General features: G+C 42.5%; 1 protein-coding gene across 1 annotated transcript in view; it reads left to right on the top strand.

Moving 5' to 3' along the window:
- The window catches only part of LOC309554071 (G protein-coupled receptor kinase 5-like), a 127,508-nt gene that overhangs the window by 84,804 nt on the left and 16,156 nt on the right, over nucleotides 1–26,548 (top strand). The window contains exons 5-12 of the mRNA XM_082255603.1: nucleotides 5,155–5,255; nucleotides 5,567–5,659; nucleotides 8,498–8,561; nucleotides 10,998–11,138; nucleotides 15,618–15,808; nucleotides 16,669–16,706; nucleotides 21,458–21,547; nucleotides 21,662–21,870. Of these exons, the coding sequence (XP_082111729.1) occupies nucleotides 5,155–5,255; nucleotides 5,567–5,659; nucleotides 8,498–8,561; nucleotides 10,998–11,138; nucleotides 15,618–15,808; nucleotides 16,669–16,706; nucleotides 21,458–21,547; nucleotides 21,662–21,870 (927 nt within the window). The remainder of the gene's footprint in view (nucleotides 1–5,154; nucleotides 5,256–5,566; nucleotides 5,660–8,497; nucleotides 8,562–10,997; nucleotides 11,139–15,617; nucleotides 15,809–16,668; nucleotides 16,707–21,457; nucleotides 21,548–21,661; nucleotides 21,871–26,548) is intronic.

Raw genomic sequence — 26,548 nt, 5'->3', positions numbered from 1 at the left:
TGAATTGAATCACTGAAATTAACTTTTTCATGATATTCTAATTTTATGAGATGCACCTGTATATGTTGTCCAACCCAGGAGACGCTCAAAGTGAGAGAGTTAGGGGGTGCCATGACGTGGCCGCTGCAAACGTGTGCGACTAAACCCCTTGGTTTTAGTATGAACTGTTTGGACAATTCGGGTTGTTGCAAACAGGTACAACTTATGTAGGAGGATTTGTTTTGTTTAACTTCTGTGTATCACCTGGAGAATAGATAGTTCCTTCACTGGGTATATTTAAGGGTTTACAACCACTTGACCTCCGGAAAGTTTATTACCCTTCATGACCATGCCATTTTTTGCTTTTCAGCACTGTGCTACATTACCTGCCATTTGCTCAGTCATGCAACACTGTACCCAAATGAAAAGAGTTTGAGTGTATTTTTTTAGCATTGGGAGGGTTTTGTGTTATAGGAAGCCTGCAAGAAAAAAATAAAGGTATAAGTCCACTTTAAGGACCAGGTTATGGATTTAATTTTTAACATTTGGGGGTAAATTTGTGTTTAAAAAATATGCAAGAAAAAAAAGAACCTTCCACCACGGTCTACTATTTATGGGGCATTTGGCATTACCAGATATTTGCTGCACAGTCCAAAGATAATCTGTCATCACTCATTCGTCTGGCTTCCTGCAAGTTGCACGCTCGTATCTTTTGTGCAGTTCTCTCACCTCTTGTTTGGATTGTTCCGCTAGAATGCCAGCTTTTACAAACAGGACGGTCTCATTTTTGTTGCATGGGTTTTGCGGTGCCATTTGTTTATACCTGTTTTCCAGTGTTTCTATGTACCTTCATTATTTGCTCTTGTTTGTAATGCTTGTATGGTGCCACAAAAGATAATGGCACAATATAAAGCCCTAAAGTGGTTCTAAAGGCAGAAGGTTTTATCTTAATGCATTCTATGCAGTAAGATAAACCGTCTGTGTGCAACAGCCCCCCCCCCTAATACTTTCCCTGAGCCCATCTCAATCCAGTGATGTTGCACTAGAGCTTTGGCTGTCCGGGACTCTCCCTCCTGATTGGCTGAGACACAGCAGCAGGTACCATTGGCTCCCACCGCTGTCAATCAAAGTCATTGAGCCAGTGAGAAAGAGGGGGTGGGACCAAGCTTCAGCTTGGGTGCTGGCTGTGGGGGCACTCTGCAGGGGGGAGGGGCCAGGAGCACCGAAGAGGGAGCTGAGAAGAGGAGGATCGGGGCTGCTCTGTGCAAAACCAACTGCATAGAGGAGGTAAGTAGAACATGTTTGTTATTTTTAAACAAAAAAAAAAAGACTTTAGTGTCACTTTAAAGAGAAGTCACCAAAAATGGTGAAGCATCAGTTCTCGAAGCTTAACATGGGTCATGGTTGTCAGTCACAAGTATCTGGATATATTCTTCCTTTCTTGTGTGGATTTTATCCGGGTATTCTCTTTTCTTCCAACATTCCAAAAGTAATGCACAAGGCTGTCAGGAGCTGATCCTTTAAGTCCTGTAAGTTGTGAGGTGGGGCCATCATGTATCAGACTTATCTTTCTAGCACGTTTCACAGATGCTCAGTTGGATTGAGAATTTGGAAGCAAAGTTAACACCTCAAACCATTCTTGAAGCACTTCTGCAGTGTGGCAGGGCGTATTATCCTGCTAAGAGGCCACTGCCTTCAAGGAATAGCATTTCCATGAAGGGGTGTACTTGGTCAGCAGCAATCTTTAGGTAGGTGGTATGTGTGAAGTAACATCCACATGAATGACAGGACCCAGGGTTTCCCAGCAGAACATCGGCCAACGCATCGCACTGCCTCCACCGGCTTGCCTTCTTCTGACTGCATCTTCCCCAGGTAAAGGGATGGACATGCACCTGGCCATCCACATGATGTAAGGGCCAGTTCACATCACATGCAGTCCATTGCATTTTTTTTCTGCATCAAAAACGCATGGATAGTAGCTTATATGATTTTCAATGACCTAGTTCTCACCAGTGCAGTCAGTTCCAGGACGTTCCAAATTCCAGAAAAAAAAAGAACATGCTACATTTTTTTCGCACTTGACTGTACTGGAACGTAGTAAAATGCACCAATAATCCACTGGAACACACCTGTCCTTTTTTAAGGTTAAGAAAGAGGAGGAAAAAATTGCACTGGACCGCTTCCAAAATGCACTGGAACGCACCAAAAACACACAAAAGAACGCGCCTGCAGAAACAGGCCCTAGAAGAAAACCTGATTCATCAGACCAGGCCACCGTCTTCCATTGTTCTGTGGTCCAGTTCTGATGCTCATGTGCCCATTGTAGGTGTTTTTTGGCTGAGGACACGGGTCAGCATGGGCACCCTGACCGGTCTGCACCTATGCAGCCCCATACACCGCAAACTGATGGCCATTTTTCTTGCTTTCAACACAACTTCAAAAACATGTTTACTTGCTGCCTATTATACCCCAGGGACTTTCAGATGCCATTGTAGCAAGTTAATCAGTGGTCAAAAAGTTATGGTGGATCAGTTTATATTGAACACAGACTTTCCAATTCAGAAATCGATGTTCCAGAGACCTGGTTAAACATACAACTTTTTCGTTAGCATAGAAACCGATAGGACTCTTCTACAAGGTTTCATATCCTTGCAATGTACATAGATCACCCAGAGGGGATTGTATTCCATATCCTTGCAATGTACATAGATCACCCAGAGGGGATTGTATTCCATATCCTTGCAATGTACATAGATCACCCAGAGGGGATTGTATTCCATATCCTTGCAATGTACATAGATCACCCAGAGGGGATTGTATTCCATATCCTTGCAATGTACATAGATCACCCAGAGGGGATTGTTTTCTTCTCAACAAAAGTAGTTACTCTTTTAGCACCCCCCTCCCTAACTCTTTAGGTTTAGTAATAGCTTTCACTGTGCACATTAAACAGATGCCAAATGGCAGACAGCTGACCGAAGCCTACGTATGCCCATGTCTTTATTATCTGGCTTTCCCAAATCACGTAACTGTGCCCTAGTTTCCCTCTGCCATATGGAGGGATAGATTGGAGAGTTTAAACAAATTCGTCATCTATCTATATCGGGGAACCGTTCAGTCCCTGATCTGAATGAATCTTCCTTAAATGGATTTTCACAAACAGTCTTCAGTGTTGCTGATTTTCATCCCAGAGACCCTTCAATTGGATTAATGTTAATCCATTTCCTATAGAGAGATCATAGTTCAGCTGAACCCAGAGAGAGGAAGTTTTGTGAATGTCAGATATAATCACCATTGGACGCTTTGATTTGCCTGTCTAATCTCTAAAGGCAGAGTTTACCTTGCAGTCTTCTAAAACCTGGTACAAAGGGGCCGAATATCAGCCTGTTCATGAGAAACTGACTGACATTCGGCCGTGTGTACATCAGCCTGTCTGACAAAAGCTGGCTGAACAGGCATGCTGGAAAACCAACATCCGATCAGCACAGTCAGCCAACGGCTGTCAGAACACAATAGCTCGGGAAGATCGCTGTACTAACATTGCATAGTTAGTGCAGCAAACTCCTCCCAGGATTCCTGGGAGGAGTGTTTTTTTTTTTTTTTTTTTTCTCTCGTTCAGTCCGCTGGGTTGAATGGCAAAAAAAAAATTAGTGTGTACCAGCCTATGTTAGAGAAATGCTTTAAAAAGGAAATGATAGGGTGATATGTGAAGCCAACGTGCAACTTATGGCAGTTTTTAAAGGACCAGTCCAATCGCTTCTGGGACAGACCAGAGTGATTCTGATTGGTCAGCACTTGCACAGTGAATCACTCTGGTCCATCCTGGAAGTGCGGCACAGAAAAAAGGGAGAAGAGCGGTGATTTCAAATCCTTGGACTGGCGTTGTTGGCATGAACAGACGTAAGTACAGCGGGGTCCAAGGGGGTGGGGAGGGTGTACGGTATTGATCCACCTTTTTTTATTTTTTTTTCTCAAAATGGTGAACTATCACTTTAAATTGCGGTAAAATCACATTGCATCACATCGGCAGCTATAAATGTTCAGTTTGCAACACAAGCACCAAATTCTCTATTTTCTATGACTGCAAAATCTTGGCAGCCTGCAAGCCTTCCAATGAAAACAGACGGGGTTATTTACTAAAGCTGGAGAGTGCAAAATCTGGTGCAACTCTGCATTGAAACCAATCGGCTTCCAAGTTAGAAGTTGATTGGCTACCATGCACAGCTGCACCAGATTCTGAGTGTTCCAGTTTTAGTAAATCTCCCCCACAGCAGGTGTTTCTAAGCTGTTAGAAACTGACTAAGTGCCGGTTCACACTAGTGCGATGTCAGACATCGCATGTGATTCGCGCCGCATTGTTGTGCAGATCACATTTGATGCTTTTGCAATGCGATTTCAGCCATACAAGATGTATGGCTGAAATTGCATTGCATTTGCTTCAGATGGTGCAGAACCCTTTTTTTAGTTCTCACTGGAATCTGATCACTTGGGTGTTCACACCTATGGGACCCGATTCCTGCACCATTTCACAGTTCCCACTGCGATCTGCAAACCAATCTGTGGGGTGTCATTAACTTTACATTGACACTCCCAGCGATTTGCAGATCTCTGTGTGAATCACTGTGCTATTCTGGTGCAATGCTGGATGCACTGATTCGCAGGGTTTCCCGCATCGCACCAGTGTGAACCAGGACTGAAGCCTAACTTTGGAGTGTTTGTTACCTTTGAGAATGAACAACTTCACAGTGCAAGCAGCTAGAGAGGTTGGGGATAGCTTGTTATAAAACTAGGTTATTGTTTAGGATTCTGGAAGTCGTTTCTTGTCCATAGTTTGGGCACAGGTGCAATTTGTTTCCATTTAAAGTCACCGCAGTCTCTAGAAAGGGCAAAATCTTTTTCTATTATAGAACATATTTTTATTATACAATTTGGTCAAATTATTAGTCACAGCTAAAATTACTTTTCTAAAAGCCATTTTCTTTTATAGTATTTTTATAGAAACGTTGGTCGGGGAGTGATTTTGTTCTATTCATTTTATAGAGTGCATTTCATTTATAAGTGCAAGCTCTGAGGATGCAGAGACCAATTCTTCAAACTCTCAGAAGTACTAATTAAATAAAATGGAAAATTGCTTGTTTTAATTTTCTCCTGTCATTATCTTTCCCTTCATCTCAGTCTCCAGATTATGTGCCAGAGATTCCTGATGCACAGATGGAAGAATGTATATTGAACTTTGAAAAGAATCCCTACAAGGAAGTTTTCTGCAGTTGTATTAGGTGAGAGGGAGAACTTTCTATGAGCTCTGCATGTATGATTTTAAAGCTTGACAATTTTTTAGGTGACCTTCATCTTAAAAATAAATAAATGAAATCAAACCAAAGCCACCATATAAAAGAAGGTGAATACTTACCTTTCTGATATATGGTTAGTAGGTAAATCTTGGCTTTCTTGAAGAGCTCCATTCATCATTGACCAAGCTATTTTGGTTGGGGGTGCTGTAATGCTGATATAAAGTTGTAGGTTGTGCTGCTCATTCCAATAGTCCATCGTGTCCTTTTACATTGTGTTTGCATGTTCTTATTTTCAGCTTCGTCCATGAATTCCTGCGGGGATCCCCCTTCAGGGAGTACCAGGAAAGCATGTACTTTGATCGCTTCTTGCAATGGAAATCCCTTGAAAGGTAAAAGGATCTGGAAGGTTGGGGTGCGCTATGCTAATATACAAGCATACAACATTGTACACAATAGGGCCACTGAGATCGTCTGTAATACCAAGATCAACAAGTGACCCATCTTCACATTCACATCACTGGGTTGGGGCAGCTTGATTAGATTGTGATTGCTCCTTGGAATTTTTTTATAGGAACAAACCACGAAGTGAAACCTACATCTAAAATTGATCTTTGTAATTGAGTGTTCTAGTTTGCAGGCTGAGCTGTGTTGTAATGGCGTAAAAACATTAGACTGTTAGTATGCTGTAATGTTCAGCAGTGAGTGGTAAAAACAAGCCCACTGCTGAAAATAATTGGCAAATCTTGTATGTGTGATAGCTTAGTGGATTGAGACCATGACCTCTGTTGTGTTTATGTAGAGGAAGAGCTTGGTCCACTCGCTACATGTTGCTTATCACAGCTAGGCAAAAATCTTGGCTAGATTTCCTAGTGAGATTTTGGCAGTCTTTCCATATTCCTAGGCTACACAATACTCCTAGGACTTTTAGTGCCATATTTTGAACTACTAAACCCCTTCCCCGCTCCTCATCGATGTGCATTCCCTGCATACCTTGGTGCTGGAATTAATGGACTCCTGTGCGATGTTACATCATTCAAAACTGTCAAAGACCCCATGCCTAGAAGAAGCTGGGGGAAAAAAAAAATATATGTATGTATATGAATCTACCTTTTTAATATATATATATATATATATATATATATATATATATAATTAGTCATGGCCAAAACTATTGGGACCCAGAACACGTTAAAAAGCACCCAGAAGTAAATTTAAGATCAAGCACTGCAGAGTACTGAACTGGCCAGCAATGAGTCCAGATCGAAATCCCATAGAGCGCCTGTGGAGAGACCTCAAAACTGATTGGAAGGGTTCCTCTTCCCAACTGCTCAGACCTGGAGTGGTTTGCAAAAGAAGAGTGGTCCAAAATTCCAGTAGAGAGGTGTAAAAGTATTTGATGGTTGCAGGAAGCAATTGATTTCAGGTATTTTTTTCCAAGGGGTGTGCTTCCAAATATTAAATTGAGGGTGGCAATAATTTTGTCCAGTCCATTTCTGGAGTTTTGTGTGGAATGTGTCAGATTTGGCTTTGTTTCTCCACTTTTTTGTGTCATACCCACACAGTCAAAAGAAAAAAAACACGAGAATGCCTAAACATTTGCAATTGCAACAATTTTCTAGGGTACATTATCTGATGGACACGCAAGGTGCCAATATTTTTGGCCATGTATGTATATGTGTAAAATAATGTGTGTGTGTGTGTGTGTGTATCATATTATTTTTTTTTTTATATATATCTGATGCACATGAACTTTAATGGCATCCCAGTCTTAGTCCGTAGGGTTCAATATTGAGTTGGCCCTCCCTTTTCAGCTATAACAGCTTCAACTCTTCTGGGAAGGCTGTCCACAAGGTATAGGAGTGTGTCTGTTTGACCATTTATCTAGAAGCACATTTGTGAGGTCAGGCAGTCATGTTGGACGAGAAGGCCTGGCCTGCAGTCTGCTCTCTAATTCATCCTAATTCATCCTAAAGGTGTTCTATTGGTTTGAGGTCAGGACAAGGCCAGTCAAGTTCCTCCACCCCAAACTCACTCATTCATATATTAATAGACTTTGCTTTATATACTGGTCCAAATCATTTGGTGGAGGGGGGGGGGGGTTATGGTGTGGGGTTGTTTTTCAGGGGTTGGGTTTGGCCCCTTAGTTCCAGTAAAGGGAACTCTTAAGGCGTCAGCATATCAAGACATTTTGGACAATTTCATGCTCCCAACTTTGTGAGAACAGTTTGGGGATGGTCCCCTCCTGTTCCAACATGATTGCGCACCAGTGCACAAAGCAAGGACCATAAGACATGGATGAACGAGTTTAGAGTGGAGGAAGTTGACTGGCCTGCACAGAGTCCTGACCTCAACCTGATGGCACACCTTTGGGATCCAGGTCTTCTCGACCAACATCAGTGCCTGACCTCACAAATGCACTTCTGGAAGAATGGTCAAACTTTCCCATATACACACTTCTAAACCTTGTGGACAGCCTTCCCAGAAGAGTTGAAGCTGTTATAGCTGCAAAGCAAGGATGGGCTGACTCCATATTGAACCCTATCAGCTTTTATTTATATAAAACTTTTTATCCCAAAAGGAACAAAAACTGCTGAAGTTTGGCTCTATTTGTTAGTGTATGTAAATCTGCTGGTCCCTCTAACACTCCCCTGTTCATAGACTGACAATGCCGCTGTCCCCTGTGCTCCTTTATCCAGGGTGGGGGCACTCTAATACAGGAGGTGTGTTACTGACCAGATCACCTGGTGAAAACAGAGGGGGGGGGGGAAACTAAAACAAAACTAATGCAGCCACCACATGTACGGACTGGTAGCTGCAATATAATACATTTTTGTTTTTGGGTTTAATATCACTTAAGGATTGGTAAGCAGCAAAATATGAAAGTTTTGGGTTTAATACGACTTTGATAATGCTTAGTAAAGTCTTGGTGATTTTTAAAGTTTGGTTTTAAGAGATTTTTGTATAACAAAAATGCAGATGTTCTCAAATGGCAGCATTCTTGTGATGGTTATCTCCTCTTATGATGGTCTGGTGTTCGGGCCACGGGGTGGAAAAGTGGGTGGTGTGCTGTCAGTCTAACCATGTAAAATGGTACCTTTTGAGTACTATATGTGATGAGCCTTTGTTTTGGAGCACAGGGGGGTGTCACGCTGCCATCATCAAAGCTTAGAACATAAGTGAGCTACTGTCATACTTGACTAATACAGTTTTTTGTGTTTGTTTTGCAGGCTAGCGGTTACTAAGGACACTTTCCGGCAATACAGGGTGCTAGGAAAAGGAGGATTTGGGGAGGTAACTTACCTTTTTACTGTTCATTTTAATCGGTCCTACTGCTCACCTTTCATGTCTTCCTTCCCTTTCCTGGTCTATGATGTGCTTCCTTAAGTCGCCTCCCATAGAGAAGCTGTGGACCTGTTCTAATAGGAGCGACACAAGTCGCTCCGACTTAGAAAAAGGGTCCGGAGCTTCTTTGGGGCGACCAGGAGGCGACCGCCATAGACTTCAATGTTATGAAGTCCGTGAACGGGGCCTTAATGTCTGTATACCTTTTACTTCTTCACTACATCAACAAAATTCTGACGTCTACCACAGGAGGAGAGTGGAATGTCATTTTTGCCCAGGAGAGAGTAGAGGCAGAGCGTGAAAAATATCAGTTTTATTTATTTATTTTTTTTTTCAAAGTGGATTTGTAAGGGGGGGGATGCATTGGATTAGTGCAAAAAGTCAGATTTTAAAGCCAGCCACAGATGGTTTGAATCCTCTGTTAAACTGGCTGACATTCGATCCATGTATGGGCAGGCTGATTGTACTGATTGATCGACCCGAGTACAACCAGCATGTCTGATTTTTAGTAGTGATCGTCCGATATCGGTCTTTCATTGCCGGTACCGATATTTTGGCCAATGCATATCGGTATTGGGCGATATGGGCCGATTATTTTTGTACATTTAAAAAAAGAAAATTTTTGTTTTGCCAGGTACTTTTGTGGAGGCATCTGGGGGGTCTAAAAGACCCCAAACCCCTCCTCTGCACTTAAAAGCATTCAAAACACCAAGTTTAGCTGTTTTGAATGCTGTCTTTTTTTGAATCTGGCACCAGACATTACCCCGAAGTGATTTCACTCATGACATCACTTCCAGGTTTTTGCATGGAGACCCGATCAGGGCCGAATGCGGCTTTGATCGATTCTTCGATGGCCATGCAGGCTGGTTGCCGAGCTGCGGGAGGGGTGGCGTCCCCTCCCCCTCCCTCTCCTTGTAATGACAGCCAAGCAGCTTCAGTCGCATCGGTTGTCATTGCAAGACAGCCGCTATGGACGCTGGTTGATGCCTCTAGCTGCAGGCATCACTGCGGTACAAGCACTTTCCCGAAATATCGGCAATATCGATCACCTCCGGGGCCGTTTCCGATATATCGGGAAAAGTGCATATCGGCCCTGGATATATCGGCTTTGCGGATAATCGGTCGATCACTAATTTTGAGTGTGCGATTATTGCCAGCAGCTATGGCCGCTAGCAATAAACACCTTCTTCTCCCAGCTGGGATGGCTCACTAGCCCCACCTGCTGGGAGAATGCAATAGCTCTGTTGGAGGCATTTCCTCATCAACACAGTCCGTATCAAATAGTTGCAGGAAAATAAATTGGATCTATGACCAGCTTAGCTGTGGGATATGGAAAAGCAGTTTCACTTTAAATGGGGAGGGTGTCTATGCAAACTGAAGCAGAAGTATAGCTATCTCCCATCGCAACTATTCTCTGTTTTACTATGGGCACCAGTCACAGCTCCCGTTAAAAGCCAGTTTTATTTTGAGTCAGGTTTTTGTGTAATATATTCCTGTGTAGTGATAAGGATCCAATGGATGGCCGCAAGCAACCAAATTTAGTTCCCACAATGCTAATCTACAAATGTTGCTGCGCCTATCCCTTTAAATGTGTATAGTGATAAAAATAAAAGTACAAACGTACACAATCCAAAACTTCCTTGGTGTCCCAATGGATGTACTGCTGATAAACATTCTTAGCGTCTCAACAGGTTTACTACACAATATATGTATAGTAATACACGGATCACAGCCAAACCATAGTGTACAAAATATTGAAATAAAAAATAAAAATCAAACTATTTTTGTGCAACTCTTTTTAAGTGTCCTTCTCCATCCAAATTGTGATATAGTTCATGTTCATTAAGTAATCCACACTTTTGTGCTTTTTCGTTGGAAAAATATTCAGGGACTCCCACCAGCGTTCAATATTGCGTTTACCCCCTCATTTGACCTGTCATGCCCAGGTCAAATCATGCTTTCCCCACTCTGGGGTGCAAGAAATAGGCTCCCCCGTACTCCTCCTTTTCCAATGCACTCCTAGATGTCCTGGGCTGCTTGACACATTTGGGTGTATGCCCCTTTAAATCCACGGTCCCGCCACTGCATATAAACTAATGCAACAAAAGGCATCCTCCTAGTGTAGTAAGTAATATAAAATGTTTATTAAACATATTCAGCACTTCCATACCAGTTTAAAACCAACAGCTTAGTGATGACAGTGGGGCTCAGAGGCACCCACGTCACTTCCGGTTTCAGCAACGTCACCAGCCCCCACCCAGCGCGTGTCGTCACGGTCAGGTGACTTCCTCAGGGATCTGTGTCATCAAGTTGTTTGTGCCTTCTCCACCCCTGTCTCTGCATCCATTATAGGTCATCTTTTCTTTTCCCATGCTCTCCCTCTAGGTGTGTGCCTGCCAGGTCCGTGCCACGGGCAAAATGTATGCATGTAAGAAGCTGGAGAAGAAAAGAATCAAGAAGAGAAAAGGGGAATCGATGGCTTTAAATGAGAAACAGATCCTAGAAAAAGTCAACAGCCGTTTTGTGGTAATATACTTCTTTAGGTATTGCATATGCATGAGTCTCTGTTCACCCAAAAAGTGATCTTTGCGATGTCTAAAGGAGGTGCATCAAATGGAAATTTGGTGCCGAAACCAAAAATGCAGGATGCATTATACACATTTTTTATATAGAATTGTATTATATTCGACTTTTTAATATCATGAATTTAAATAATTATGAATTTATTATTGGCCAATATTGGCATCTTTAGCGCCAGAAAGTCCCACTAGAAAAGCATAGGCTGCCTGCACACGGCACCAGGCAGCTCCAGCCGCGTAAACAAGGCACTCATTCATGCTGTACGGACCTCAGGGCCTATGTAAATGAAGCCTTAATATGCACTGGCAGACATACTGTAAGGCTTTACTTAACCGCTTGCCGACCACCGCACGGCTATATACTGCGGCGGTCAGCCCCTCACAAGCAGAGTGACGTATCGGTACGTCACTAGTCTGGGGAGCGACCGCGCGCCGCGCTCCCGCTCCTGCGCGGTCACGGACAACCCCCCCCCCCCCCCCCGCGCGTGTGACCGGCGGACCCGATGTCCGCCGGGCATTTGGCGATCGGAGGGGTAGAGGGAGAAAGGCAGGCAGCTAGTGTAAACAAGCTGCCTGTCAGTTCTCCCTGTGTAGAAACACTTATCATACGGTTCTACTATGTAGAACCGTTGATCAGTGTAACTACACCTCAAGCCACAGCCAATCACAGTTAGAATCACGCCCTTAGGGACACACACAGCCCCTCCCTCTCAAATAAAGTTAACCCCTTCACTGCCAGTGTATTTTTACAGTAACAGTGCATATATATAGCACTGATTACTGTAGAAATGTCACTGGTAACCCCAAAAGTGTCAAAAATGTCAGTCAAGGGTCCGATCTGTCCGCCGCAATGTCGCAGTACCGCAAAAAAAATCGCAGATCGCCGCCATTACGCGTTTAAAAAAAAACAACAAAAATGACAAAAATCTTTCCCTTTGTTAGTAAACGCAATAACTTTTGCGCAAACCATTCAAAATACGCTTTTTGCAATTTTTTTTTTTTTTTTTAACCAAACATATGTAGCATAAAACAAATTGGCCAAAAATTTTGATTTTTACTTTTTTTTGGGGGGGATTTCATATAAAAAAATTTGAAAAATATTGTTATTTTTGCAAAATTGATGCTCTTTTTTTTGTTTATAGCGCGTGATCAAAAAATCGCACAGGTGATCAAATACCGCCAAAAGAAAGCTCTGTTTGTGGGAAAAAAAGGACGTCAAATTCGTTTAGGTACAGCGTCGCACGACCGCGCAATTGTCCGTTAAAGTCACGCAGTGCCGAATCGCAAAATACCCCCTGGTCAGGAAGGGGGTAAAATCTTCCGGGGCTTAAGTGGTTAAAAATTGCAGATCGCCGCCATTACTCGTTTAAAAAAAAACAACAAAAATGACAAAAATCTTTCCCTTTGTTAGTAAACGCAATAACTTTTGCGCAAACCAATCAAAATACGCTTATTGTGATTTTTTTTTTTTACCAAACATATGTAGCAGAAAACAAATTGGCCAAAAATTAAAAAAAAATTAGATTTTTACATTTTTTTGGGGGGGAATTTCATGTAAAAATGAAAAATATTGTTATTTTTGCAAAATTGTTGCTCTTTTTTTTGTTTATAGCGCATAATCAAAAAATCGCACAGGTGATCAAATACCACCAAAAGAAAGCTCTGTTTGTGGGAAAAAAAGGACGTCAAATTCATTTGGGTACAGCTTAGCACGACGGCGCAATTGTCCGTTAAAGTCACGCAGTGCCAAATAGCAAAACACCCCCTGGTCAGGAAGGGGGTATATTCTTCCGGGGCTTAAGTGGTTAAAAACCACCATGACACCATGCCAGGCGGAGTTAGGCGCTGCACTTCCCTCTGCTCCTTCGGGGTTCTTTGTTGTTAACAAGTTGCTATAACTGGGTGGGAACTTCCACCACCATTGCTATAGCAACCTTTGGACAACACTGTGGGCGGAGAATGTTACTGGTGCATGCTGGGGAAACCAGATGATGCCGGCTTTAGTTGCCCTCACCGAAGATGGCTGTCGGCTGCATTTCATCAGGGCAAGGAAATCGCAAATTTGCCAAGTAAGCACTAGATGGCCTAGATTAACTTTCTTCATGCCTGCACAATAGCCAAAAGACGGCTACAGCGCAGACCCAAATTGCTGAGAGGGCATCCATTTTACGCCCTCCCATGCATGAGCTGCCTGCGCACTCGGCTCGCTCTATGATCAGCGATTCCAGGAGACTCGGCTGATCACAGATCGGATGGAGGAGCTGGTATCGGCCCCATACTATGAGATCAGCTGTCAGCCAATGACCGCTGATCGCATGATGTAAACAGCAGCCGGCGATCAGCTTTTTTTTTTTTTTTTTTCTCACACTATCAGTGTGAGGAGAAAAAAACCTGATCGCGGCTGCTGTCAGAGGGACATCGGTTCCAAAGAGTAAGAGCAACTGTGCCCACCAGTGCCACCTACTAGTGCCAATCAGTTCCCCATCATCAGTGCCACTTATCAATGCTTATCAGTGAATCCTATCAGGGCCCATCAGTGCAGCCTCATCAGCGCACATCAATGAAGGAGAAAAATTACCTGTTTGCAAAATTTTATAACCAGCTAGGAAAACTATTTTATGTCTTTTTTGTTTTTTTGCCTTTTCTGTCTTTTTTTTTTTTTTTTTCAGCAAAAAATAAAAACCCCAGTAGTGAACAAATACCACCAAAAGAAAGCTCTATTTGTTTAAAAATGTCATTTGGGTACAGTGTTGCATGACTGCGCAATTCTCATTCAAAGTGCGACAGCTACTGAAAGCTGAGAATTGGCTTGGGCAGGAAGGGGGTTTAAGTGCCCAGTAGGGAAGTGGTTAATAATATCCAAATTTTAATAAGCTTTTTTGAAGCTGCGTTTTTTGTATAATTTTTTATTAGGAGACTGTAGCTCCTCCTAAGTTCTCTCTGGGTCTTTACATCGGTCTGTTACCTCAACCAGATGTTTTTTGCTCCACGTACTGGGACAGGCACAGCTCTGCAGGAAATTAAGCTGCTGGGTTGCACCATAAATTTATAATGTCCCTCAAATTTTCGTGGTCTCCATAGAAGTACATGCAGAAATTCACCTGTTAATGACTTCATAGAAGAGCATGCAGGACTGCCAAGAAGTCCAGCTTACAGCAGAGGCCTAGCGTCATGGCGGTACCCAATTTCCAGGAAGAGGGGGATTCTTTCTATCAGAGCACTGAACAGCAATAAAGACTTAGCTTGCAATTTGTCCTCAATTCACTCAACAACTGAGGCTTGGTTCACATTTGTGCGATGCGGGAACACTGCGAATATGCAGCGTGATATCGCATCCGCACATCTGGCAGTTCACACTGCCATATGCGATAAGCAGGGGGTGTCAATTAAATGTTAACGACACCCCCAGTTTGATCGCATATCGCAGTGCGATCTGCAAGTTCACACAGAATCGGATCGCACTAGTGTGAACCACTGTGCGATTCGATTCTGATGCGGCTCAAAAAATGCCTTATGTGCGTGTTTGGTGCGGATACAGTGCAAATTCAGCCGCACATGAGATCACATGTAATTTAGGAGCAGTGCGCTCCGAATTACATGCGATCACCGCATCCGCACAAGTGTGAACCGGCTCTGAATGTGAGTAGGGTTTCAATGGAAACTAGAGAGGAGTGGGGTATTTTTTTTTTTTTGTTTTTTTTTCCAGACCAATGCTTTGTAATCTGATCTGACATTTAGACATGAACAATGTAAACTGCCTAGCGTTCAGTCATTAACACCTTATCTCTAATGAACATCTATGAACCAACTTGGCCAGACTGATGTCCTTATCCAACTGCTGGAATTCACATTCAAAATAAACTGTGCTAATGACGCAGTGCAGCAATCTTGCATTCGTTTTGACTTTTCCGATGATAGTTGGGCTAAAACGTCATCAGGAAATCATTTATTGGATGATATAGTTGAGAGAAATTCTTTAGCCAGCCATATGTGAATTGAAATTCCGCCAGTTTAGCAGGGACCCACCTAATTTTGATCCATGTATGGCCAGGCTGGTTGTACACAAGTCCCTATCTATCGACTTATGTACGACCAGCCTGTCAGGTTTTTCCTGAACAACTGGTGCAGCTGGTTATAGCTGGCAACACGGATCATTGTATTCTGATGGCAGGGAAGGCTTCCTACTGTCAGAATACAATACCACAGTGGGAAGGATTCCCCCATTCACATCCATTGTGTGGATGGGGAAATCAAAGCATTTTCTTTCATTCAACCCACTAATTAAATGAAAAAACAAAAGCATAATGTATGGGCTGCCATAGTTTTATTTAAAAGATAGCCAGGAAGTAGTCGACTGTCCCTTGAATTTTTAAAGATCACACGGCCTTGCTTTTAATTAGGTGATTTGTTTGTTTTTTAAATGCAGGTGAGCTTGGCGTATGCGTATGAAACAAAAGATGCTCTGTGTCTGGTTCTCACTATCATGAATGGTGGAGACCTCAAGTTTCACATCTACAGCATGGGCGATCCCGGATTTGAGGAGGAACGAGTAGTATTCTATGCTGCTGAGATCTGCTGTGGGCTGGACCACCTTCACCAGGAGGGCATAGTGTACAGGTGGGCATAGGACCAATATGTACAGGTGGCATATAACCCATGTGTGCTTCACCAGGAGGGCAGTGTGTACAGGTAGGAATATAACCCTTGTGTGCTTCACCAGGAGGGCATAGTGTTTAAGTGGGTATATAACCCATATATGCTTCACCAGGAGGGTCTAGTGTACAGGTGGGCATAGGAACAATGTGTATAGGTGGGCATATAACCCATGTGTGCTTTACCAGGTGGGCATAGTGTACAGGTAGGAATATAACCCTTGTGTGCTTCACCAGGAGGGCATAGTGTTTAGGTGGGTATATAACCCATGTATGCTTCACCAGGAGGGCATAGTGTACAGGTGGGCATAGGACCAATGTGTATAGGAGGGCATATAACCCATGTATGCTTCACCAGGAGGGCATAGTGTACAGGTGGGCATAGGACCAATGTGTATAGGTGGGCCTATAACCCATGTATGCTTCACCAGGAGGGAATATTGTACAGGTGGGCATAGGACCAATGTGTATAGGTGGGCATATAACCCATGTGTGCTTTCCCAGGAGGGCATAGGACCAATCTGTACAGGTGGGCAGAGAACCCATGTGTTCTTTACCAGGAGGGCATAGTGTACAGGTGGGCTTATGACTGATGTGTACAGGTGGCCATATATATACCTTCACTAGGCATACAAGAGAAGCTCTGTAATGAAGTAAGTTATGTGTGGGCACTTTCTGGTATCTGCTTGCAGGCATCTTTGCAAGCTGCATCGCCTTGCATTACTGAAAGGTTCCTTTTTATATAATAATAAAAAACAGCAGCAGCTTGTATCTTTTAAAAATGAAAATTTTATTAGGATTTTTAGATTTTTTTGTTTTTTTCAGGGACCTGAAACCAGAAAATATTCTCTTAGATGATGATGGTAAGTTACTGACATGTTGCCTGTTTATGTGTCTTGTGTGTTTCTATACATATATATGAAAATAGATTTTGGTGTTTCAGTGAACCGTTAAAATATAGAAGCCTAAACCTGGTTGCAGAAACCATTTTTAAGCCGTTTAAACCAACTCTATTTGCAAATACAGCCAAAGAACCTATTGCCTGCTTTAGAGAACAGACAACAGAGGCAAATAAAACATACAATTCGTTGAAAGATAAAATTGTGGTAGTGCACTCGCAACCCCCACTAGAGGAAGGGGGTGGATGCACCATTTGTGCCCACTGCCCTGCTCCCGGGGCTGGAGTGGTAACCGACTGCAGTGATGATGCCAGCCACACGTGTCAAATTCCGAACGATTTTTCGTGCAAAAATCACACCGTCAATCGTTCGATTTTCGACCACTAGTGGGGCCGCAGCCGCGTCTGATTTTCGTGCAGCCATCGAATTTAGGTGATGGGGCATGTTGGAATTTTTTTGAAAAACAAACGAATTTCTAATCAGTGATGGGAGAATCGTGGGAGAAATAAATATAGTAAAGTAAATAAAAAGAAATGTGCATGAGCTGTGACCTGGAAAGAAAAGAAGATTCCTGGCCAAGAACAATAACATGGGGGGGGAATGAAGGCTTGGTCGAATTTCAAAACCAATGGTAGCATCATCAGATTACAAAATGCAAGAGTTTTCAGTCAGCAAATCGTTCATAATTTGATGTGTTGTCTGCATTATTGTCTTGACAGCGACAATTCTTGACCAGTCTGGCAGATGAGTGAAGGAAGGTTTCTCTTACCCAGATTATAGTGTGCATGGTAGGAACATGTTTTAGGGCCTGAAACCTGTCCCTGCACTGTGGTGTGGGTAGGAGAGCGCTTACTTCATTGCTTTTTTCATCCTCCATGCAGCCAGGATCATTGCTGTCAGGCTTTTTACAACTTCTGCTCATCTTCAGTTAATTTCTTCTTGCCTACAGTACAGTGCCCCAGTGTGTGTATGCCATCTATATGTGTGTGTGTGTGTGTGTGTGTGTGTGTGTGTGTGTGTGTGTGTAAAAATAAATATAAATATATATATATATATATATATATATATATATATATATATATATATATATATATATATATATATATATATATATATATATATATATATATATATATGTGTATATATATATATATATATATATATATATATATATATATACTGTATTTTCTGGCGTAGAAGACTACTTTTGAACCTCAAAAAAATCCCCCAAAAATGGGGGGTCGTCTTATACGCAGAGTATAATATCTCCAAGGTAACCTAAGTATAAGTATTACCGGTAGATGAAAATTAGGGGGGTCGTCTTATACGCCGGAAAATACGGTATATATATATATATATATATTCAATCCCAAAACCTTCTGCGCTTGATGTCCACCACGATATGCTAACTCCGTGCTGTGAAAATAATACTTCTAGGTGACTGTCATTTGAAAATCCATCAAATAAAGTTCAACAAAATTTAGAGGCTGTAAAATCCAACTCAAGCCAAACCTTTTTTACTGTATTTTAGATAGGATGAAGAATGGTCAAGGTTTTCACATTAGTCCCCCCCCCCCCCCCCCCCTGTCAATCCAGTATCTGTGATTTCAGTTGGCTTGTGGTGGTGAGTGGTGATAACATATATGGGGCACAGCAATCTTAGCAGACATGTTTGGGGTCATCACTGTCCGATAAAGGATACCAGCAGCTGCATCGGGAGCTTTTCCCAATAGACTGCTGTTTCCGTCTGTCAGCATACCACACCAGACCTCCTGCTGTCCTGTACTGGGCTCCTGCTACTCCCAGACACGATTGGGCTGTTGTGGGAATCTTCAGACTTTGCAGTGTTTCAGACCTTTTTCAGTGCTATAGATCAGTGGTCCTCAACTCCGGTCCTCAGGGCCCACTAACAGGCCAGATTTTAGGTATTACCTTGGGGAAATGCAGACTAGAGTACTGCAATCACTGAGCAGCAAATGATATCACCTGGGATGTATTTCAGTTATCTTGCAAACCTGGCCTGATAGTGGGCCCTGAGGGCCAGGGTTGAGGAACACTGCTCTAGATGTACACTCTAGCATTCTTGTAACTTCATTTGTGTGTATTTTTATTACTTAAAGCAAACCTATCCCCACACAGTCCTTCTTAAAAAAAAAAAAAAAAGCCCAGCCCTTAGAATCTCCGGTCTCTCTTTGGGCTGAAATGCCACCACCTCAGTGCTACCAAGCCAGTACTGGTATTAACACTTCTGGGTATGTAAATACCTATTCTAGCCCCTATATAGCCCCCCCACCATTGCATGAATTGGTTCATCCCACTGGATCGAATGTCACTATAAAAATTAAACCAGTGGGAGGAACCAGTAGTGTCGTGGGGGAGGCAGGTATTTAACTCGCCTTGAAAGATTCAATAACTGCAGTTGTTGGCAGTGGCGGGACCAGGTTAACCAGTGCCTAGAGCGAAGATGGGACAGCGGGGCCAATAGTGGCAAGCACCAAAGTCTGTTAGGTTTGTGGCATGCAATAAAATTGGACCAGTAAAAAGTATAAATAGGTGCAGAAATATGTTAATAAAAATTTCCTTGGATTGGTGGTGTCCCTAAAATGAAAAAAAGTTCCCTGTGTTGGTGATGTGACTGCAATAAAAAAAATGTCCATGGTGACACTGAAAGAAAAATCCCAGGGCATGTGCCACCTTTCCTGTGCTTTTATCTGCAATGTATTAAGTTGTTTTTTTTTTTTTAGCTAACAGGATCTTTTTTAAATGTCTATAAGCATAGTGAAGGTAAAGCATTCTTGCATGTCTCTGAATTTTGGGAATGTTTTATTGACAATCCTGAGTGTAACGAGCCTGTAATGATCAGACACTGCTTACCGTCATCTCTCAATAAGAGCTGTGTTTTCTCTGTGTAATTTATTTGGATAAAACCTGTCATCAGTTCACCGGTGTGGACAGGGAGCTCGTTCCAGGATTAAACAACAATCTCTGACATCAGTATTATACGAGTTTGAGTTATTGAAAGGAATCACCACTATGATTTGGGATGGAAGACTAGCTGAACCTCCGTTATTTTTTATTGCTTTGCCCGGAGTAGTAATTTCATAGCGGATGTGACTGTTTCCGTCACGCTTTGATGTGAACAGTTTTTCCCAATTGCCTCCTCTTATACCCAGCTTCTCATTTCAGAACCATTAAACATATAATGAAAATGTTGTTTTATGTGAAAGTTCTACTCCTCACAGACAGCAACTGTGCATAAGGGATCCCTTTTTCATGTCTGCATCTAAATTGCAGAAAAGCTAATGGGCCATTAAAGCATATGTCAAGGCAAAAATAAAAAAATATAAAACTTTTATTTAGCAAGCCTCTGGAATACAAGCTCATTTCTCCATGTTTCATTCCTTTAAACACACTGCAAGTACATAAAAATAACTGCTGGTGGGCCAGAAACATAGTATGCGCCTACCTTCCTCTTTGACATGACCACTCAACTCTGAATTCCGAAGTACATGGTGTCAGCCATGTCTACTTATTTTCTGATGAGTTACACAGAACACTAATGATGGCTCATCCTCCTCTCCTGAACCCCATCCCTATCTCCCAAAGCCCTCCTTTTGCACAGGCAAAGGACACAAGAGGATATCGGCCCACAAAATTGTTTGAAAAATCAACAGCAATTGTTCTGTGCTTAATAAATAGATAAAACAAAACTCTTTAAATGATAAATTACCGACAAATGAGCAGCACCGCTCCTCCAGACTGAAGCCTCACCTCCACTATGGACACTCGGGGTGCCCCAACCACATTTGTAATCGCAAGGAAATTATGTTACACAAGCCGCCCATCTGAACCGTCAAGTAAGAATGCAATTATCCCATTGCGGTGAAACGCATCAGGGTGGGCCAGTCCCTGTGCAGCAACATTCTGTATGCCGTCATGCTGTCTTTGGTCAAATAAAGGCATTTAGAGGAGTTGACGGTTCACGTTGTATGGCTTATGTAACATAAAAATTCTTGCAATGGTAAATCCAAAGTTGTAGTAAACTCTCGTTTTCTATTTTTACCTACAGGTAAGCTCAGCACGAGCACCATTTAGAGAGCACTTGCCAATGTTCTCCTATTGAATGTGGTGATTGTGGCATCACCACCTGTTCTATGCGCTTTGTCCAATCAGAGAAGGCTTTGCATTCATTGAGAGAAAGCAAAGTGTTCCTGTGCAAAGCTAGTGACCACCTGTGTTCATAGTGCAGCAGGGCAGCCACTTGGCATGGGATCCAGGAGCAAGCAGAGGTCTTTGTAGTAGTAGCAGTGACCACTACAGTGATATTCGGCATTCCTGGGAGAATTCCACAGATTTGACACCTGCATATATGCCTACATTGGTCCAAGCTGGACCAGTGTAACTATGTAGCAGTTGCCATACTTCGAATTCATCTTTAATATTTCCGGAAGTATTTAGGTTTTAACCAGGTAGAGCATTAGATCACTTGAAACACCACAGGTGTCCTGTAGGGTTAAGTTATCCAGCCTATCGGGACATGAGATCATTGGACACTGTGCTGGAGCAGCCATCACATAAACGATTGGACTGACAGCAGTTGTATATTCTCAACATAAAGCCCCTAATTGGAAAGCTAAAACTACCCTCCAGTGACAAGGACTTGTTTGTCAGATTTGGATATTAATGAACCTTTTAATTTTTTTTTCTCTTCTTAGGTCACATACGAATCTCAGACTTAGGACTGGCCATCAAAATTCCAGATGGGGAAAGTATTAGAGGAAGAGTAGGAACAGTTGGCTATATGGGTGTGTATCTTTACATTTTCCCCTACTATTTTAAAATCTACCAATCCAAAGTCATTGTCTTTATAGATCTGGTTTGACGTGTTCCATCCTCACTGATTGTCTGTCTTTCTTCAGCTCCAGAAGTCATTAAAAATGAACGATATACATTTAGCCCAGACTGGTGGGGGCTGGGCTGCCTCATTTATGAGATGATTGAGGGACAGTCCCCATTCCGCGCACGGAAGGAGCGAGTGAAAAGGGAAGAAGTGGAGAAACGTGTTCAGGAGGAACAGGAGTCCTATTCTGATAAGTTCTCAGAAGACGCAAAATCTATTTGTAAGATGGTAAGAAGGAAAGGAGCTTGTTAGTGTTCTGGTGTCATGGTAGACACATTTAGAACTCCATATACAGGCAGCCAAGTCTAGGTGTCTAGGAAGACTGGGCCAGGAAACCTCTCCCCTTACTATGTTCGAAGAGGCTCCAGAAAAGTCAAAAGCTAACAGCATTATTTAGTACTTCAGAAAGGTATAGGGCCTAAAGGTGAGCTCCAGGCAAATGGCCACATAGAGATCTCTAAACAGGCAAAGACTCCTGAATGAGCGCTTTTACATCTCTGAAGAAGCCCTGAAAAGTGGCAGGAACATGTTTTAAGGTTTTATAGGGAACGGGGTAATTATTAGACTGAGATGCTTTATTGGGAATAGAGCGAAGAAAGAAGTCTGCACAGAAGCTCTGAAGATGGATAGGAGATCAGAAAAGATAGAATATTCCAAAACAAAGAAAATAGGAAAACATTATTTTGACTTATAGTGGAGATGAGATTTAGAAAAGGAAAATGAAATTTGGATAGTAATGGAATAAAGCAAATATGGAATCGTTATACACTGCTCAAAAATATGTAAAGAACACTTTGAAAATACATCAGATCTCAATGGGGAAAAATCTCATGGGTATCTATACTGATATGGACTGGGCAATGCGTTGGGAGTGAAACTATGCCACATCATTTGATGGAAATTAAAATAATCAACCCTCAGAGGGCTGAATTCAAAGATACCCTGAAAATCAATGTGAAAAATTATGCAGCGGGCTAGTCCATTTTGATTTCATTTCAGCACCTCAAAATGGTACTTGGTAGTTTGTATGGCCCCCACATGCTTGCATGCATGCTGGACAATGTCATAGCATGCTCCTCATGAGATGACAGATGGTGTCTTGGAGTATTTCCTCCCAGATCTGGACCAGGGCACCACTGAGCTCCTAAACAGACATAGGTTGCAACCTATTGGGGTCGAATGGACCGAAACATAATGTCCCAGAGGTGTTTTATTGGATTTAGGTCAGGCGAGTGTGGGGGCCATTCAGTGGCATCCATTCCTTCATCCTCCAGAAACTGGGTGCATACTCTCCCCACGTGAGGCCGGGCATTGTCATGCACCAGCATAGGGTCTACAGTGGGTCCAAGGATTTCATCCCGATACCTAATGGCAGTCAGGGTGCCATTGTCTAACCTGTAGAGGTCTGGGTGTCCCTCCATGGATCTTCCTCCCCAGACCATCACTGACCCACCACCGAATCGGTCGTGCTGAATGATGTTACAGGCAGCATAACATTCTCTGCAACTTCTCCAGACCCTTTCACGTCTGTCACTTGCTCAGGGTGAACCTGCTCTCATCTGTGAAAAGCACAGGGTGCCAATGGCGGACATGCCAATTCTGGTGTTCAATGGCAAATGCCAATTGAGCTCCATGGTGCCGGGCAGTGATCCCTCACTAGAATATTTCAGGCCCTCAGGCCATCCTCATGAAGTCTTTTTCTCATTGTTTGGTCGGAGACATTCACACCAGTGGTCTGCTGGAGATAATTTTGTAGGGCTCTGGCAGTGCTCAAAGAAAAAAAAACAGTGCAGCCCCTAATGATATGAAATTATATATACATAAATGAATATATAAATAAAACAATATCCTTATAAGTGGTGTACACATTGATGGTATAAATCACTTATGGAAATACACACAGTCTCTAAAAAATGATGATGAAAAGAGGTGATGACAGGAAGCCGCTCCCACAGTAGAATTATAATCCACCACCGTGAATAACAGGGGTACTCTTACCAGACAAGGTGGACCCACAAATTAATGAAAGGTCAATTGGGCATGAAATGTATATCCTATGTCTGGTCAGCAGATATCTGGTCACTTAGCCTCCTTATCACATTAAATGGAAATGAATAAACCTTCCATTTTACAAAGTGTCCCCAACTTCTCCAAAGCACCTCGCAAAGAAATAAGGGGGATCCAATAGTGTAATATGTTCAAACTGATAGTTTATTGAAAAACAACAAGGCAGGTACTCACATGAAGTTGTTTGAGAAACAGCATGAAAACAAATATGGCCGTGGCAGAAGCATGCTTATGTGCGTCATACGTGCCTAAACATGGCAGTGCTCATCCTGTTCCTTCTTTCACAAAGGAGTAGATGCTGGTCCTGCGGACGGATTAAGGACCTGCTTACGGCCCTGTCCAGCTCTCATAGAGTAACTCTGCGTGTCTCTGGGAATCGCCTCCATGCTCTTGAGACTGTGCTGGGAGACAAAGCAAACCTTCTGGCAAGGATAGGGTCCAGGCATCGCCTCATGCTACCAGTAGTGGCATTGACCCTTGCCAAATGCAAAACTAGTGAAAAACAGAAAAGATGAGTAGGGAAAAAATTGTAAGGTGGCCTACACCTGTAAAACCATTCATGTTTTGGAGGTTGTCTCATTGTTTCCCCATCTAGTGCGCTTGTTAATTTCATTAACACTAAAGCAGCTGAAACTGATTAACAACCTCCTCTGCTACTTAACTGACCAGATTTGTCCCATGAGTTTAACCTGTTTACAACTTCCCGCCGCAGATGTACTGCGACAGGCAGCCACTCCTGCGCGAATCACCGTAACTGTACGGTGCTCGCTCACAGGAGGCTAGGGGGCGAGCACCAGCGATTGTTCCCCGCTGAGAGGAGGATGGGCAGCTGTTGTAAAAACAGCTGACCGTTCTTCTCGCTGGAATGATCATAGAGCCCATGTGATCCTTCTATATAGGATCACATGTCTCTATGGTCATTTCAGAAGCCACGCTCCCCCACAGTTAGAATCACTCCCCTAGGCTCACATTTAAACCCTTGATCACCCACAGGTTTGACCTCTTCCCTGCTATTATTACAGTGAGGGTGCATATTTTTAGCACTGATTACTTTAGTAATGTCACTGGTCCCCCCAAAAGTGTCAAAAAGGTCAGTTCGGGTCCCATCTGTCCGCCCCAGTGTCGCAGTCCCGCAAAAACGCAGATCCCCACCATTATTAGTTAAAAAAAAAACGATAACAATTACATCTTTCCCGTAGTTTTTTTTTTTTTTTTTAATGTTTTATAGCAGAATGTGAAAAATATTGATTTTTTTTTTTTTCCAGAATTGTCGCTCTTTTTTTGTGTATAGCGCAAAAAATAAAAATCACGCAAGTGATAAAATACCACCAAACGAAAGCTCTATTTGTGGGGAAAAATTTTGTTTGGGTACAGCGTCGCACGGCCGTGCAATTATCAGTTAAATTCACGCAGTTCCAAGTTAAAAAAAAGTGGCCTGGTCATTAAGGGGGGGGGGCAAATCCTTTCCGGTCTTAAAGTGGTTAATTGACTTGATGCTATACTCTGATTAAAAGTGTTTCTTTTGAGAAGTGTATAAGGCATATTGTCATTTCACTCTAAATTGTGAGTGAGGTGCAATAAGGAAAACCGAATGCTCAAAAGGACAAAATGTATGTTCATAGTAATTGTATTAAATAATAGTTAAAGGTTGGTTTTATGTTCTCTGATGGGATGCATATGCCGCTGTGTAATGCATGTCCCATTCATTACAGTATTGCATTTTTTTTTTTTTTGGTGTGCGTTTGTCAGCTTCTAAATAGCAGAACAGCATTTTTATGAAAGCCATGTAAAAGAAAAAACGTAGGCATATAAATTATGCAAAGACTTATTGTCTCGTTAACGCCAGGAAATTTTCTCTTAAAAGGATTTAGCTGATATCATTTAAAGACCTAAATGTAAATATCTGTAAAAACACTTTATTTCCACTTTATACGATATAACACCTTGAGAAAGATCATGAAAGCCTAGTGTACACAGCTCTATTTTTTGAATGACCCTTGAAATAACATCTTTTTATGCAGCTCAATAGAAGCTTTTGTCCTCCCAACAGTCAATGCACACTTTTTTTTTTCCTTTCCCTGTGTGTTAATTCACAATTACGCCACTGGTCTCTTTTGATTTGAAAAGGCTGAATGAATTTTCCTTCATTCTACAAAAGCTGTGAGAGATAGATGCTCTTTAAAAGATTTATTTAAATGTTAAGGGTTAATCTACCAAAAAGTGAGATTTTAAGTATTAGTGGATCCTGACTGGTTAAAGTTTATCTTGACCCAAAACCAAAAATGGACCTTGGTGTGGCGAATGCATTTTTTTTTTTAGTTTCTTTTAGAGACGCACGAAAATTTCAGCGGCCAAAACATATCGGCTGAAAATTGTTATCAGCGCACGTGATTATTGCCTTTTTACTGTGCGTTTTATGGTTTATGGTGTGTTTTTCATAGGTCATGTGACTCAAAAACCACATAAAAAACGGGATTTATTGATGCGTTCTTGCTGCGTTTTCATTGCATTTTAAAGAGGAAGTAAACCCTCCTCTGCAACTTTTACCTATAGGTAAGCCTATGATGAGGCTTACCTATAGGTACTGTAAATATCTCCTGAACATGCACCGTTTAGGAGATATTAACCTTTCATGCAGCCAGTGACATCACTGGCGCATGCGCTCTGAAGGAACGGCCGCTGGTGCCGTTCCTTCAGAGCCCCGTGCCGTGACTATTGGCTCCCGCGCGCGTGAGTGACGTCACCGCGGCTCCGGCCAATCAGATGGCCGGATGCCGCGATCCCGGAAGACGGGCGACTGGACATGTCGCCCGTCATACAGGTAAGCGGGCGGCATGGC

The sequence above is a fragment of the Pelophylax lessonae genome (assembly GCF_965119305.1).
Source record: "Pelophylax lessonae genome assembly, chromosome: 4".
NCBI classification, from domain to species: domain Eukaryota; kingdom Metazoa; phylum Chordata; class Amphibia; order Anura; family Ranidae; genus Pelophylax; species Pelophylax lessonae.
This window is presented reverse-complemented; position numbering and strand designations above follow the sequence as displayed.